This window comes from Periplaneta americana, chromosome 2 (genome assembly GCF_040183065.1).
Source record: "Periplaneta americana isolate PAMFEO1 chromosome 2, P.americana_PAMFEO1_priV1, whole genome shotgun sequence".
NCBI lineage: Eukaryota > Metazoa > Arthropoda > Insecta > Blattodea > Blattidae > Periplaneta > Periplaneta americana.
The window spans coordinates 64,191,103-64,203,587 of NC_091118.1; the positions used below are offsets into that span (position 1 = coordinate 64,191,103).

Consider the following 12,485-nt stretch of genomic DNA (forward strand, 5'->3'; position numbering starts at 1 on the left):
CCATGGTCAGATCTTCCCAGTTGTCAGTCCCCAAATTCAGGCATTATTTCGCAATATCATCCCTCCATCTACTCCTCGGTCTTCCTGAAGGTCTTTTTATTTTGCCAGTGTTTGAATATAACTTCTAATATCATCCATGTGCACCACATGCCCTGTACATTGTATTTAATTGGAGGTGTGTTGTGAATTCATGGATGTCATCATTACTACGAATTTTTCACTTATTTTCAGCCGAGTCAAAGACTGGACCAAAAAACTTTCATTGCTTTCTATTACTATCAATTTATGTTCTTCCTGTCTGGTTAAGCTCCATGTTTCAGGGCTATAAAATAGTAGGCTACTGGTTGGATTACTGTTATAAATTTAAATACCAGCAGTTTCTGAATGGCATAGAAAGCTTTGTTTGCATTATGTAACTTACGTAAGAATTCATGTCATTGCACTATTTATCAAAATATCTACAAACATTTACATCTACAGGGTGTTAAAAAAAAAGGTTCTAATATTTTGAGAGGTGGTAGAACTCAATAAAATAAATAAAAAAAAGTCTAATAAATATGTGTCCTGAAATTAATATCTTCTGGTCATAGCAAATGCTCGATGTGACTTCCATCCATCGTAACACATCCTTTCGCTCGATGTCTAAGGGAACCACGTGATCTTTCCAACACTCCTGGTTGGTCTCTGATTTGCTGACAAGCGTAGAAGACATGGTCCTGTAATGTTTGAACGTCTTCAATGGGTGTTGCATATATTAAGGTCTTAAGTGTTCCCATAACCAAAAGTCCAAGGAATTAAGATCTGAAGAACGAGCAGGCCATGGTACAGGATCTCCCTGGCCAATCCATTGAAGATTAAGTACCGGTACCCGTGTTAGATGTCATGTGACTCTGTTATGGAAATGGGCTGGTGCTCCGTCATGCATAAACCACATTTGTAGTCTTTGATGGTATGGCACTTCCTCCAGCAAGACAGCCAATTGGTTTGCTAAGAAACGCAGATACTGAGAACCAGATAATCTACGGGATAGAATGTGCAGCCCTATTAACCTGTCTTTTTCGTGAAAACTATTAATTTTAGGATTCATGTTTACTGAACTTTCTTTTCTTGTTGTGATGCGTACTACCACCCCTAAAAATTATCTTTTTTTAACACCCTGTATATTCTGAATAACGAAAAAGTGAGAAATATATTAACTGTTTAGTAATATAAGTTCGGACAGAGAATATCAGTAAAATGGATTATGAGTCAGTCTCTCGAACTCATAAATCTTCCAAGATTGTTTAACGAACTCAGTGCTTTTTTTTAACGTGACACTGTATCCTAAAAATACAAGCAGTATGAGGAAGAAAGAACCTGAAGGAAAGGGGAAGAAAAGGTGGGACAGATAAAAAGGGTGTAAAAAATGTTCGTGTTTGAATGCAATGGCTTTATAGCTTTATGGTTTTATTGCCTTAACCTTGATCCAAAGCATTCAATACATGCAACAGCAATTCATGTTTATTTAGAGTTGCCTTGACTCAAATTGTAGGGGAGGATGTAGGTTAGATGCTTCAGGTGTGATCAGTATCTCACAGACTGCGACTCTAACGGTCTACTTTAGAAAAGCATGAGACAACAGTGCAAGTTAACTGAGCTTCTGGATGTACTGAGAAGTGTTTAGCAGGTTTATTTCTTTTGTGTGAAATATTGCAAAATCTATTATTACTTGTAAGTAGTAAAGATATTTCTTTATTTATATTGTGCACTTCGTAACTATGTGACTTCATTCTTTTTTTCTTACCGGTACATAAGTGTTAATTAAAAATTACGTACTACAGACATACATAGCTAATGCTGTCAAAATTTTGGTCTAATTTGTTAAGGATACGGATTGTTGGTTGGTATCTAATGCAGAGCATTTAACAATGAAGTAATTCACTCTCTTGCACTTCAATATTTCTGTAGAGACTGGGATGATGAATAAGAAGTGAACATTTATCAACATGTAACTGATTCATTTCCACAGTGAGATCAAGCAAGAGGGTCATGTATATTTCAATTCTATTCACTGTAAGCATTTAGTTACGTAATACAGACTGTGCTTTTTTACTATTATTGAAACCTTAGGAAACGTGATGCACTTCAGGTGAAAAGGGAAACAAGAAACAAAATTCCACTTGTTGGATCAATAATAAATTACTAATTCTATTTGAATGACCAGAAACCGAGACTTGTAGATAAGAAAATATAGACAACCATAACAAAGAATGACAGTTAATTCAAAATATAGAGTGAAGAGAATATCTTATTTTATTAAGTAACAGTACCGGTAACCAAGGACCGACAGTGCTTCTTTACAACACTATAGGCCACCGAAGTTTTTATGTATTAGGAAGTAAATTGTGATAAGTGATAACCAATAATCACTACTGTTACACTAATCCGAAATCTGAATTGCTGAAAACGGTGGGGTCCAAATGTCCCAGACAGTCCTAGGGAATCTCCTCTAACAACAATTGTTACCATAACAGATAAATTCCGTAGGACCAAAAAATTAATCTTTACATAGATTCTTCGCCCAACAGTGCATATAACTACTGTGGAATCCCGGCCACCAAGTCACTCAGTTGAGTGCGCTTCTTGTACAGAGTGATTTATATAGAACTGACACATTTCTTTCATTAATTGTTTCAAAACGAATTGTGCTAGCGACAACTTATTATACCTAAAATGTAGAGGTATTTTGGGAGATTATTTACCTCTATAGCAAATTGTCCGGCGTTGTCAAATCCGGAGATCTCGGTGGCCACAGGTTCCTGGAAATTATTCGGTCGTCACATAACCGGATAAATGGAACCATGCTTCATCTGTAAACGGTGTGATGGACAATATGGCAGGATTTTGCACAATGAACGTCTGAAACCAACGACAATAATTCAATCTTTTATCCTTATCTGGTTCCTGTAGCTGATGAACAACCATAACCCTATATGCACGACTGGAGCAGTCACCCAAAAAATCATTAAGACGTTTGTCGCAGGAGACAGGGTACACCTACTCAATGTGTCAGAGAGCCTAAAGCCATATAGGGTTACGGTTGTTCATCAGCTACAGGAACCAGATAAGGATAAAAGATTGAATTATTGTCGTTGGTTTCAGACGTTCATTGTGCAAAATCCTGCCATATTGTCCATCACATGGTTCACAGATAAAGCATGGTTCCATTTATCCGGTTATGTGACGACCGAATAATTTCCAGGAACCTGTGGCCACCGAGATCTCCGGATTTGACAACGCCGGACAACATTTGCTATAGAAGTAAATAATCTCCCAAAATTCCTCTACATTTTAGGTATAATAAGTTGTCGCTAGCACAATTCGTTTTGAAACAATTAATGAAAGAAATGTGTCAGTTCTATATAAATCACTCTGTATAATGGCAGTTGACTTAATATAACATGTCAACATGTATGTCGAACATGGAGTAAGGCCACAAAGGGAAAAACACTTAGAGGAGAGAGATTCGATCTGGTGCTGTGGATTGAACTTCGGCATAGCTCAATGGTTAGAATGCTTGGTGTGTAGAACCAAAGACTCGGGTTCGATCCCTGGCGCCACAGCAAATTTTTCTCCTCTAACAACAAGATACAAAAGGTTCATTCCATGTTGAGTGAGAAGAACGATTCTTCTGTTGTCAAGAAGGAGAATATACAGAGTGGAAGTATCATAACTGTGCAAAGTTTTATAGCTTATTTCTTGAAGTACAACAAAAAATTTTAACACCTAATTCCAAATGAATATTTTTCTCAGAAAGAAATAATTTTCCCCGAAATGTTAACACTGTTTTACTGGATAAGTACTATTTGTACAATTCTGATTTTTACTTGTATCATTAGAGAAACTGATAGGAATGATTTATCCCTTCGCAGTTTTTCATTAAAATGGGAGGTTTTCTTGCAAGTCACATAAAAAGATTAACACATATCGTTATTTCCTGCCATTAGGAAGCCTGGCAACTCTACTGCAGTGACTAAGGGATGGAAAGTTGCTGTTCAGACCAGGTTAATGTGTGTGTGTGTATTCATACATGAGCTGATTATGCACTGTTGCCAAACTACACACATTTTCAGCTTAATTACAAAATGCATAATAGGTTTTTAATTTATTTTAATGTGTTCTATTGCCTCTTCAATGTGCACAGTTACATCACTTCCACCCTACACAAAGTATCTTATTTGTTAAAAAATTTAGCTGGGAATAGAACAATATGCATGTACATATATACATCTACCTATAATTTCACTTTTGTAAATAAGGAACAAAAACAAGAGCACTGAGAGCACCTATTTATTCATTATTTATTTTTACTCTTTCATGTGTGAACTTCAGCATATATTTCAGACTCATCATGCTTATTCAAGTTTTCTTATAATGAATAACAGATAATTTGTGAAATGATAGTAAGGGAAATGGAGTACCTCGAGAAAGCTATTATGAAATCTTTGTGTGCCAAAAATTTTACTCGCACTTTCCGAAATTTTAATCTAGGTCTGAAGTTCTAGCTATTTAGCTAATAAAATTATTATTACTCTGATTCTACTGAGCCACATGTGCATCAATGTAAATTGAAAGAAATTTATCATTTATAATGCAGAAATACAAATTACAGCTCAACAGCATTTCTTTTAGCCAGAAACTACAAATAGCAATATGAATTATGCATACAAGACTGTTTGCTCTGAAGCAGGGATAGGGAAACTGACTCACATGCCACTTATGGTCCGTGAGATGATCTTCTGTTACATCCCAGCAAGCAAATATTATTAATAGTCATCAAAATTTAAAAAAACAGACGTAACTTCTAATACTGAGAGATTTCTTTCAATTACGAAAAAATTACTGAATCTTTTACTTTGATAACAAATATAATAGATGCTATAAAAAGTCTTAGTTTTTGTGCACTATTAGCACCATCTGTTAGAACGCATTCACGCATCTGATGGCTGCTTATACTGTATGCTCATTCAATAGTCAAACATGTAACACGAATAGGAAAAATTTTCCGCTAGATAGCAGCTGCTAACGGCCTATTAAGTCACTTGTGGATATAGGTTTTATGCTTTATGTTTATATTATATGATTAAAATAATACTTTGTTTCGCGACTCTAATAGGTTCGTTAATCTATTATATTCTTTGCTCTCGAAACAACAGGAAATTCAACTATTATCTGTGCATTTCAAACTGATGGGTCAAGGTCACATACAAACGTACAAAAATACAAACCACGCACAAGTTACTAAACTGAAAACTGTGAACTGAAGCACTGGTCATTCCGGTTGTTCCAGCTGACTATAGGTGAGGAGAATGGTCCAGAATTGGGGTAAGCACACGTGGCAAATATAGTCCGTTGCTTGACCTTAAGCCACCAGTTTGAAGTGCACAGATAATAGACATGCATAAACAAAATTTAAACTATCAAAGCTAATGAATTGTTCGGTTATAAAAGCCCCATGTGACAGAAGTAAAGAGAGTTTTCAGACTAAAATTGCAAATTAACTACTAGAAGGGCATTTTATGGAACTTGTAAGGTTAATTAATTATTTTTATTCTTAAAAAACTGCAGGAGACCATGATCTGTCCATATGCTACCAGTTTTTGGGGATTTACAATATATATATATATATGTGGTACAGTCATTAAGTTCTGACACTGACGCCTGAAGGTTAGGCACCCACAAGAATCTGGATGTCTCAGAAGATGCCGCGTGATACGGCATACACTTAAACAGATCGACATCCTCCCTCAATATAGTCGCCGTTGGCCGCTATGCACGTCTGCCAACGTTGGTGTAGCTGCTGGAAGCACCGCTGAAAGATGTTGGCAGGAAGATGCCGTACGGCTTCTCTTGTGGCAGTCATGAACTTTTCGGCCGCATAAAAATCACGCCCTCGTAAGATTGATTTCATGAGGGGAAAGAGAAAAAAAAATCGCATGGTGCGAGATCAGGTGAGTACGGAGGGTGTGGCAAAGCAGCGACCTGTTGCCTTGCAAGTTTCTCTTGGACAAGGATGGAGCGCTGTGCAGGGGCGCTGTCGTGTAGCAACAGCCAATTCTTCCTATGCCAAAGCTCAGGACGCTTACGACGAATTGAATTGCTTAAACGGCCAAGAATCTCTTTGTAGAGGATCTTGTCTACAGTTGCACCTTGTGGGATGAATTCTATGTGAACAATTCCATTTGAATAAAAAAAACTGTTAAAGCATCACCTTGCCTTTTGATCTGTCTTGTTGCGGATTTTTCTGTCGTGGAAATAATGGCGTTTTCCAGGTGGCGGATTGTCGCTTCAGTTGCGGATCGTAAAGGAAACACCATGTTTCGTCTCCAGTTATGATCGGTTATAGCAGTTTTGCCTAATTTCTGACAGAACGTGACGTTTGCCCGTTGCTCAAACTGCAACATACTCGAGTTCCGACGCGCGCATTCAAATCACCGTCACAACAAAGACCGTAGTTCTGCTTACAGTGCATGCACTCAACTGTCTCTTGTTGGGTCGAGAGACTAACTGACAAGGTATCATACCATAGCGCCACCTATGCGCTATAGTGCACCACAACGCCACTATGCGCTCAGTATTAGAACTTAATGACTGTACCACGTATATATATATATATGAACTTTTCAGATAGGGACTTTTGCAACTAGGCAATTCAATAAAAAAATGAACTGGTGCTCCAAGAACTTAAAGCTTTCGTACTTTCCGTGAAAAGGTTTCTCCTAACAAGAAAACTGGGAAACATTTTCTGTGTGGAACTTACCTACATTACTAAGTAGAGGTTTCACGAATTTATCCACAAGAGTTTCTGGTGATTATTATTCGTAACACACTTTAATAAGTCACACTGGCACAAAGCAGGTAGAGCAATGTTTTTCTATAGTTTGAAGCAGACATACAGATGAACTGGTTGATGCTATACCTACTGTTGGAATTTGGAAATACGCTGTTTCAATTAAAGCATTGTTAAAATGGTCTTATGAGTATAAGCAGTCATCGGATGCGTTCGACCAGGTGGTGACTATTAGTATGATGTGAAAGCACACATGTTCTGTGAAACCCAAGTCATAGTAGATTCAGCCACAATTCACACAACAATTTGTCCTTTACTCTAGTTTAAAATGCTGGACTGCTGCTGTGTGTCGGCATTACAAGCTGTAATTTTTGTTCGATATTTAATTTATTTTTAAGTTCTTTCACTTACTTTATCAATAATGCCAACATTTCACTCACCAGTGCTGCCACTAAACATACAATAAGGAAAAATCACCGAGATGACAAAATTAAACCTAGTGCACAGTTTTGAGTGACGAAGCATAAAAATCATACTTCCAGCACCCCCATTCAGAGGATTAGCTGCTTCTGCCTTTAACTCTCGAACTGTCAGATGTCACACATCCTTTCATGGACAGTACTTCAAGAGAAAATAAATGAACTCGAAACTACTTTTTTTTTTTTGTATATATTAAAGACAAGCTTCTGTTGTCCTCATCATCATCATCATCATCATCATCATCATCATCATCATCATCATCATCATCATCATCAAATGTACATTATTTTATTGGATTATATTTACTGGACTAACAAACTTTTTAAGAAAAAGCATTATTTCTATTACTGTTTAGCCAACAATGCAGCATATTTTGAATATTTAATTTAGTAAATGCAATTAATTAAATTCAGGAAATCACCCAAAATAAATTGTTTTTTCATCCTACAGCCAACTGACAGGAACAATAATTCAGGTTACCAGGCAATGATAGAAAATAAAAGATGTGAGAACAAATGACTGAGATGTATAAACAATAATTGAATATTCCTTAACAATGGTTTCACACTTTCTCCTTAATAACTAAATTGATGTGTTTTTGTTTGAATTAAATTTGGCATAAATAGTTATTCAGATTGAGAAGTTTTCATGTGTTTTGTTGTGTTTTTGTTTGAATTAAATTTGGCATAAATAGTTATTTAGATTCAAAGTTTTTATGTGCTTTTGTTTGGCATAAATAGTTATTTAGGCTGGGAAGTTTTGAAACCAAAGCCCAGTACAATTCTGTATATTCATGGGATTTTGGTTATGGCACTTTTTTATTTCAATAAAACGCAATAAATAAGTTTCCCCACCCCTGCTCTAATGATGTGCATTACGAAATTATCAACTACGTAGCATGAAAAAATATTTTAAGGCATGAACTGTAAGATATACAGTTCCTTGAAGCAGCAAGATGAATGGACTAGAGCACTTACCATTGTAAGGGCCCACGAGCACACGATGAAAAGGAGAGAAAACTGAAATTGTTGTTCATGATATCAAAATGTATACATATAGATAAATTCTGTTTGCAGTTTCACTGGTAACAGTTAAGTGGAAACTTACTTCCTCAGGTCCCATACACGCACTCTGTCGCCAGCAGCAGAGTACAGAACAGTGCCATAGTGGTTCAACGCAACATCGTTCAGCTGGATTTCTCCTGCAGGCAGTGACTGTGAGATGTTCGAACTTCCAGACATAGTGAGGCCAGACGAACTGTTGGAATACAACAAAACTCAGTGCAAGGAAAAACTACCTTCCTATTCATAGTACAGATATGTTAAATCCCGACAACAATAAAAAAAAAGACATTTCTTGATTACACAACTTTTAACACTATATTACTTCGGAAAACGTATCATGTGTCTTTCACGTGTTAAATTTTATATTACCTTGGTAACATGTTTCGACCTGCTATTGGCAATCTTCAGAACTGGTTGTTGCTGGTCTTGGCGCCATTTGTTTTGTTTCCTGTGGGGGTGTGTTTGTGTAGAGTAATGTGGAGTCAAAGAGTGTGTGTGTGTTCTGAAATTGAGTTGTGTGTTGAGAATTTAATTTGGATGTGTTTTTGTGTGTCTGTATATTTCGCATTGTTCTAGTGTGTTTAGTTTCTGGCTTTTTGGTTGGATGTGCAGAATTTCCATGTCTATGTTAATGTCTCTGTAGGTGTGTTTAGCATTTGTGATGTGTTCTGCATATGTGGAAGTGTTTTGTAATTTTGTTATGGCTGTTATGTGTTCTTTGTAACGTGTTTGAAATGCTCTGCCTGTCTGTCCTATGTAGAAGTTGTTGCGGGTGTTACATTTGAGTTTGTATACACCTGTGTGGTTGTATAAATATACAGACACACAAAAACACATCCAAATGAAATTCTAAACACACAACTCAATTTCAGAACACACACACTCTTTGACTCCACATTAGGCCTACACTACACAAACACACCCACACAGGAAACAAAACTTTTAACACTATATTACTTCGGAAAACGTATTATGTGTCTTTCACGTGTTAAATTTTATATTACCTTGTTAACATGTTTCGACCTGCTATTGGCAATCTTCAGAACTGGTTGTTGCTGGTCTCGGCGCCTTTTGTTTTGTTTCCTGTGGGGTGTGTTCCTGTGGGGGTGTAGTGTAATGTGGAGTCAAAGAGTGTGTGTGTTCTGAAATTGAGTTGTGTGTTGAGAATTTCATTTGGATGTGTTTTTGTGTGTCTGTATATTTCGTATTGTTAATAACACTCAATAAAAGAATTGTATTCCAATGGATACCATCCCATTGTGGAATCCTGGAAAACGACAATGCGGATGCTTTAGCAAAGAAGGACAGCACTGCTACTTACAGACCTGTTACTAAATCTACGTATTCCTCTGTGAAAAGATTGATTAAATCTACATACTTAGACTTCAACAAACAAAATTTGATAACACAATCTCAAGGGAAAAAATGGAACTCTCTGCATCATAATCTACAGTTGATTCCCGATTTACCACGCAAATCGTCTGTAGCTGCATTTAGATTGGCAACAGGCCATGACTGTTTGGCCAAGCATCTGCATAGAATTGGAATATATCAGTCTCCTAACTGTCCATTGTGCAACTCAAATCAAGAAATGGATTCAGAACATCTCAAAATCTGTGCGTCAGTGGCTAACCATGACAATATCTTTGAAAAATATTGGAGTGCAAGAGGTTAAATGACTTTATTGTCAAATGCCTAGCATTAGAAAATAACAACAACAACATATTTCGTATTATTCTAATGTGTTTAGTTTCTGGCTTTTTGGTTGGATGTGTAGAATTTCCATGTCTATGTTAATGTCTCTGTAGGTGTGTTTAGCATTTGTGATGTGTTCTGCATATGTGGAAGTGTTTTGTAATTTTGTTATGGCTGTGATGTGTTCTTTGTAACGTGTTTGAAATGATCTGCCTGTCTGTCCTATGTAGAAGTTGTTGCCGGTGTTACATTTGAGTTTGTATACGCCTATGTGGTATAAATATACAGACACACAAAAACACATCCGAATGAAATTCTCAGGACACAACTCAATTTCAGAATACACACACTCTTTGACTCCACATTACACTACACAAACGCACCCCCACAGGAAACAAAACAAAAGGCGCAAAGTCCAGCAACAACCAGTTCTGAAGATGGCAATAGCAGGCCAAAACACGTTAACAAGGTAATATAAAATTTAACATGTGAAAGACACATAATACGTTTTCCGAAAAAAATATATATAGCAACATACACAGAAATGATGTTCATTTAAATTAAGTCTTGACTGAAAATTTTACAAGCATTTAACTGTAAATATAAATGCAGATATCACTAAGAAAATACAGAGTGCCTTTTAATTGGAGCTCTGAAACTGTCGGCAATGATGCATAACTGCTAGACAGAAGGTTTCAACGACCTGAACTTACGGTACATTTCATTGGTGTACTTCGGTAAGAGTTTAAAGCCTGTGACTATTAAGGCTACATTCAAAATGAAAACTTAAAAGCTTAACATAATCATTTGATGTAAATGAAGGGTTCAGAACCATAGGGGGCCAAGCGCCATTTATTAAAAACGAAAAAAGCAAGGGTTAAAGTTAAATGAATACCATAGTTTAATGAAGATTGACATAACATTTAGTTCTAATGTGTATACTTTATATTACTTGCTATGTGTTTCCATTGAATTATGATAATAACTTCATTTTAACCCTTGTTTTCTACGGTTTTAATAAATGGCACTTGGCTGACTATGGTTCTGAACCCTTCAAATGGGAACATAAAAAAGAAAATCTGAGCATTCGTAACAAGAAACATACATGTAAGCAATAACCAATTTTATTGTCGATTAATCAAACTGATTATAAGAGAAGTCGAAGGTGTGTTGCTGCCAAGGTAATAGATTTTTGTAGTACTGTCTCATTTCATGAACCATTCCATGACAAATAACAAGCCAGAAAATATGATAGAGAATCAAAATGAAGCATAGAATAAAGGTATCTTCCAATAATGCATCATTTCTGTTTTATGAATGAACGGTACAAACTTAAAACCTATAATGTCGGAGCTATATCATTACGCTGCATCTACACAGTTCAACTATCCATGCACGTACATATGCATTCTGGGGAGGATACTGAAAGACTAAAGTTGAAAATGCACATTCAATTAAAATGTATGCAGATTTTGTGTCTATATGGTGCAACACATTGAACGTTATCTTCAGTACATACCCATACACGGTGGAAGTGAAATGACCTTGTGGCTTGAAAGGATGATAGAATACATGTAAACGAATAGAAAACCTATATTACGTTTTGTGATTAAATGCACGGTTAATTAGGAAATTAAGTTTGAAATTTAGCAGTCTAGCAACATCATCGCTAATACACTCTACTCGTGATACAGATGTAAGAGCTCAACGAACTCTGTGAGTCCCTGTACGTAAGCTGCATTCAGCTGAGATGTTGTCACTCATTCGCTTCATGCAATGGTTTGAATTTAGGGGTTTTTAAAATTAAATTTACAAGAAAAATGTTCATACTACTGAATACACCAGAGGGATAAATTATTCTTTATTAGATTTCCTATCGATCTGAACAAAAATCACGATCCTACTCGCAATAGTTACCGAATAAGGGATTGTTAAACATTTGGGAAAAAAAACATTTCTTTTTTTCTGAAAAAACTATGAACTTTCCACCAATATGATATCATAGTTTTTTGTTACATACAACATGAGCTATATCAGAAAAAAAATTTTTGATAACTCTGAAACTGTTGAAAAATCAGAGTCATGTTTATAGGAACTACTTTTACCGCAGTAACGTAAGAGATTACCAAATTCCATGTTAGTTATAAACTATTCTGTAAAACATATTTAAATAGTACAAACTTCTTATTGAAAAACATTGAGCTTACCACAGAATTCGGACTGTCTTTACAGGATCTTCTCTCAGATCCCAGACCCGTATGTATGCTGACGACACAGAGAAGCCAAGTCGTGACTCTTCGTTGTATTTCACCACGACTACATTGTTGGGGTGTCCGAACACTGACTGGATCTCCCGGCCAGTCTGCAAGTCCCACACCTTCACACTGCGGTCTGTGAACATGTTGAGGAGGTTGTTA

The 12,485-nt window shown here is 36.4% G+C and overlaps 1 protein-coding gene across 3 annotated transcripts in view; it reads right to left on the minus strand.

Annotated features, from left to right (window-relative positions):
- Window positions 1–12,485, minus strand: part of Klp31E (kinesin-like protein 31E) — a 517,900-nt gene that overhangs the window by 50,358 nt on the left and 455,057 nt on the right. For all 3 annotated transcript variants that reach the window (XM_069817888.1, XM_069817889.1, XM_069817887.1), the window contains exons 23-24: window positions 12,276–12,459; window positions 8,417–8,566 (exon numbers count right to left, since the gene is read on the minus strand). In XM_069817888.1, coding sequence (XP_069673989.1) covers window positions 8,417–8,566; window positions 12,276–12,459 — 334 coding nt within the window. The remainder of the gene's footprint in view (window positions 1–8,416; window positions 8,567–12,275; window positions 12,460–12,485) is intronic.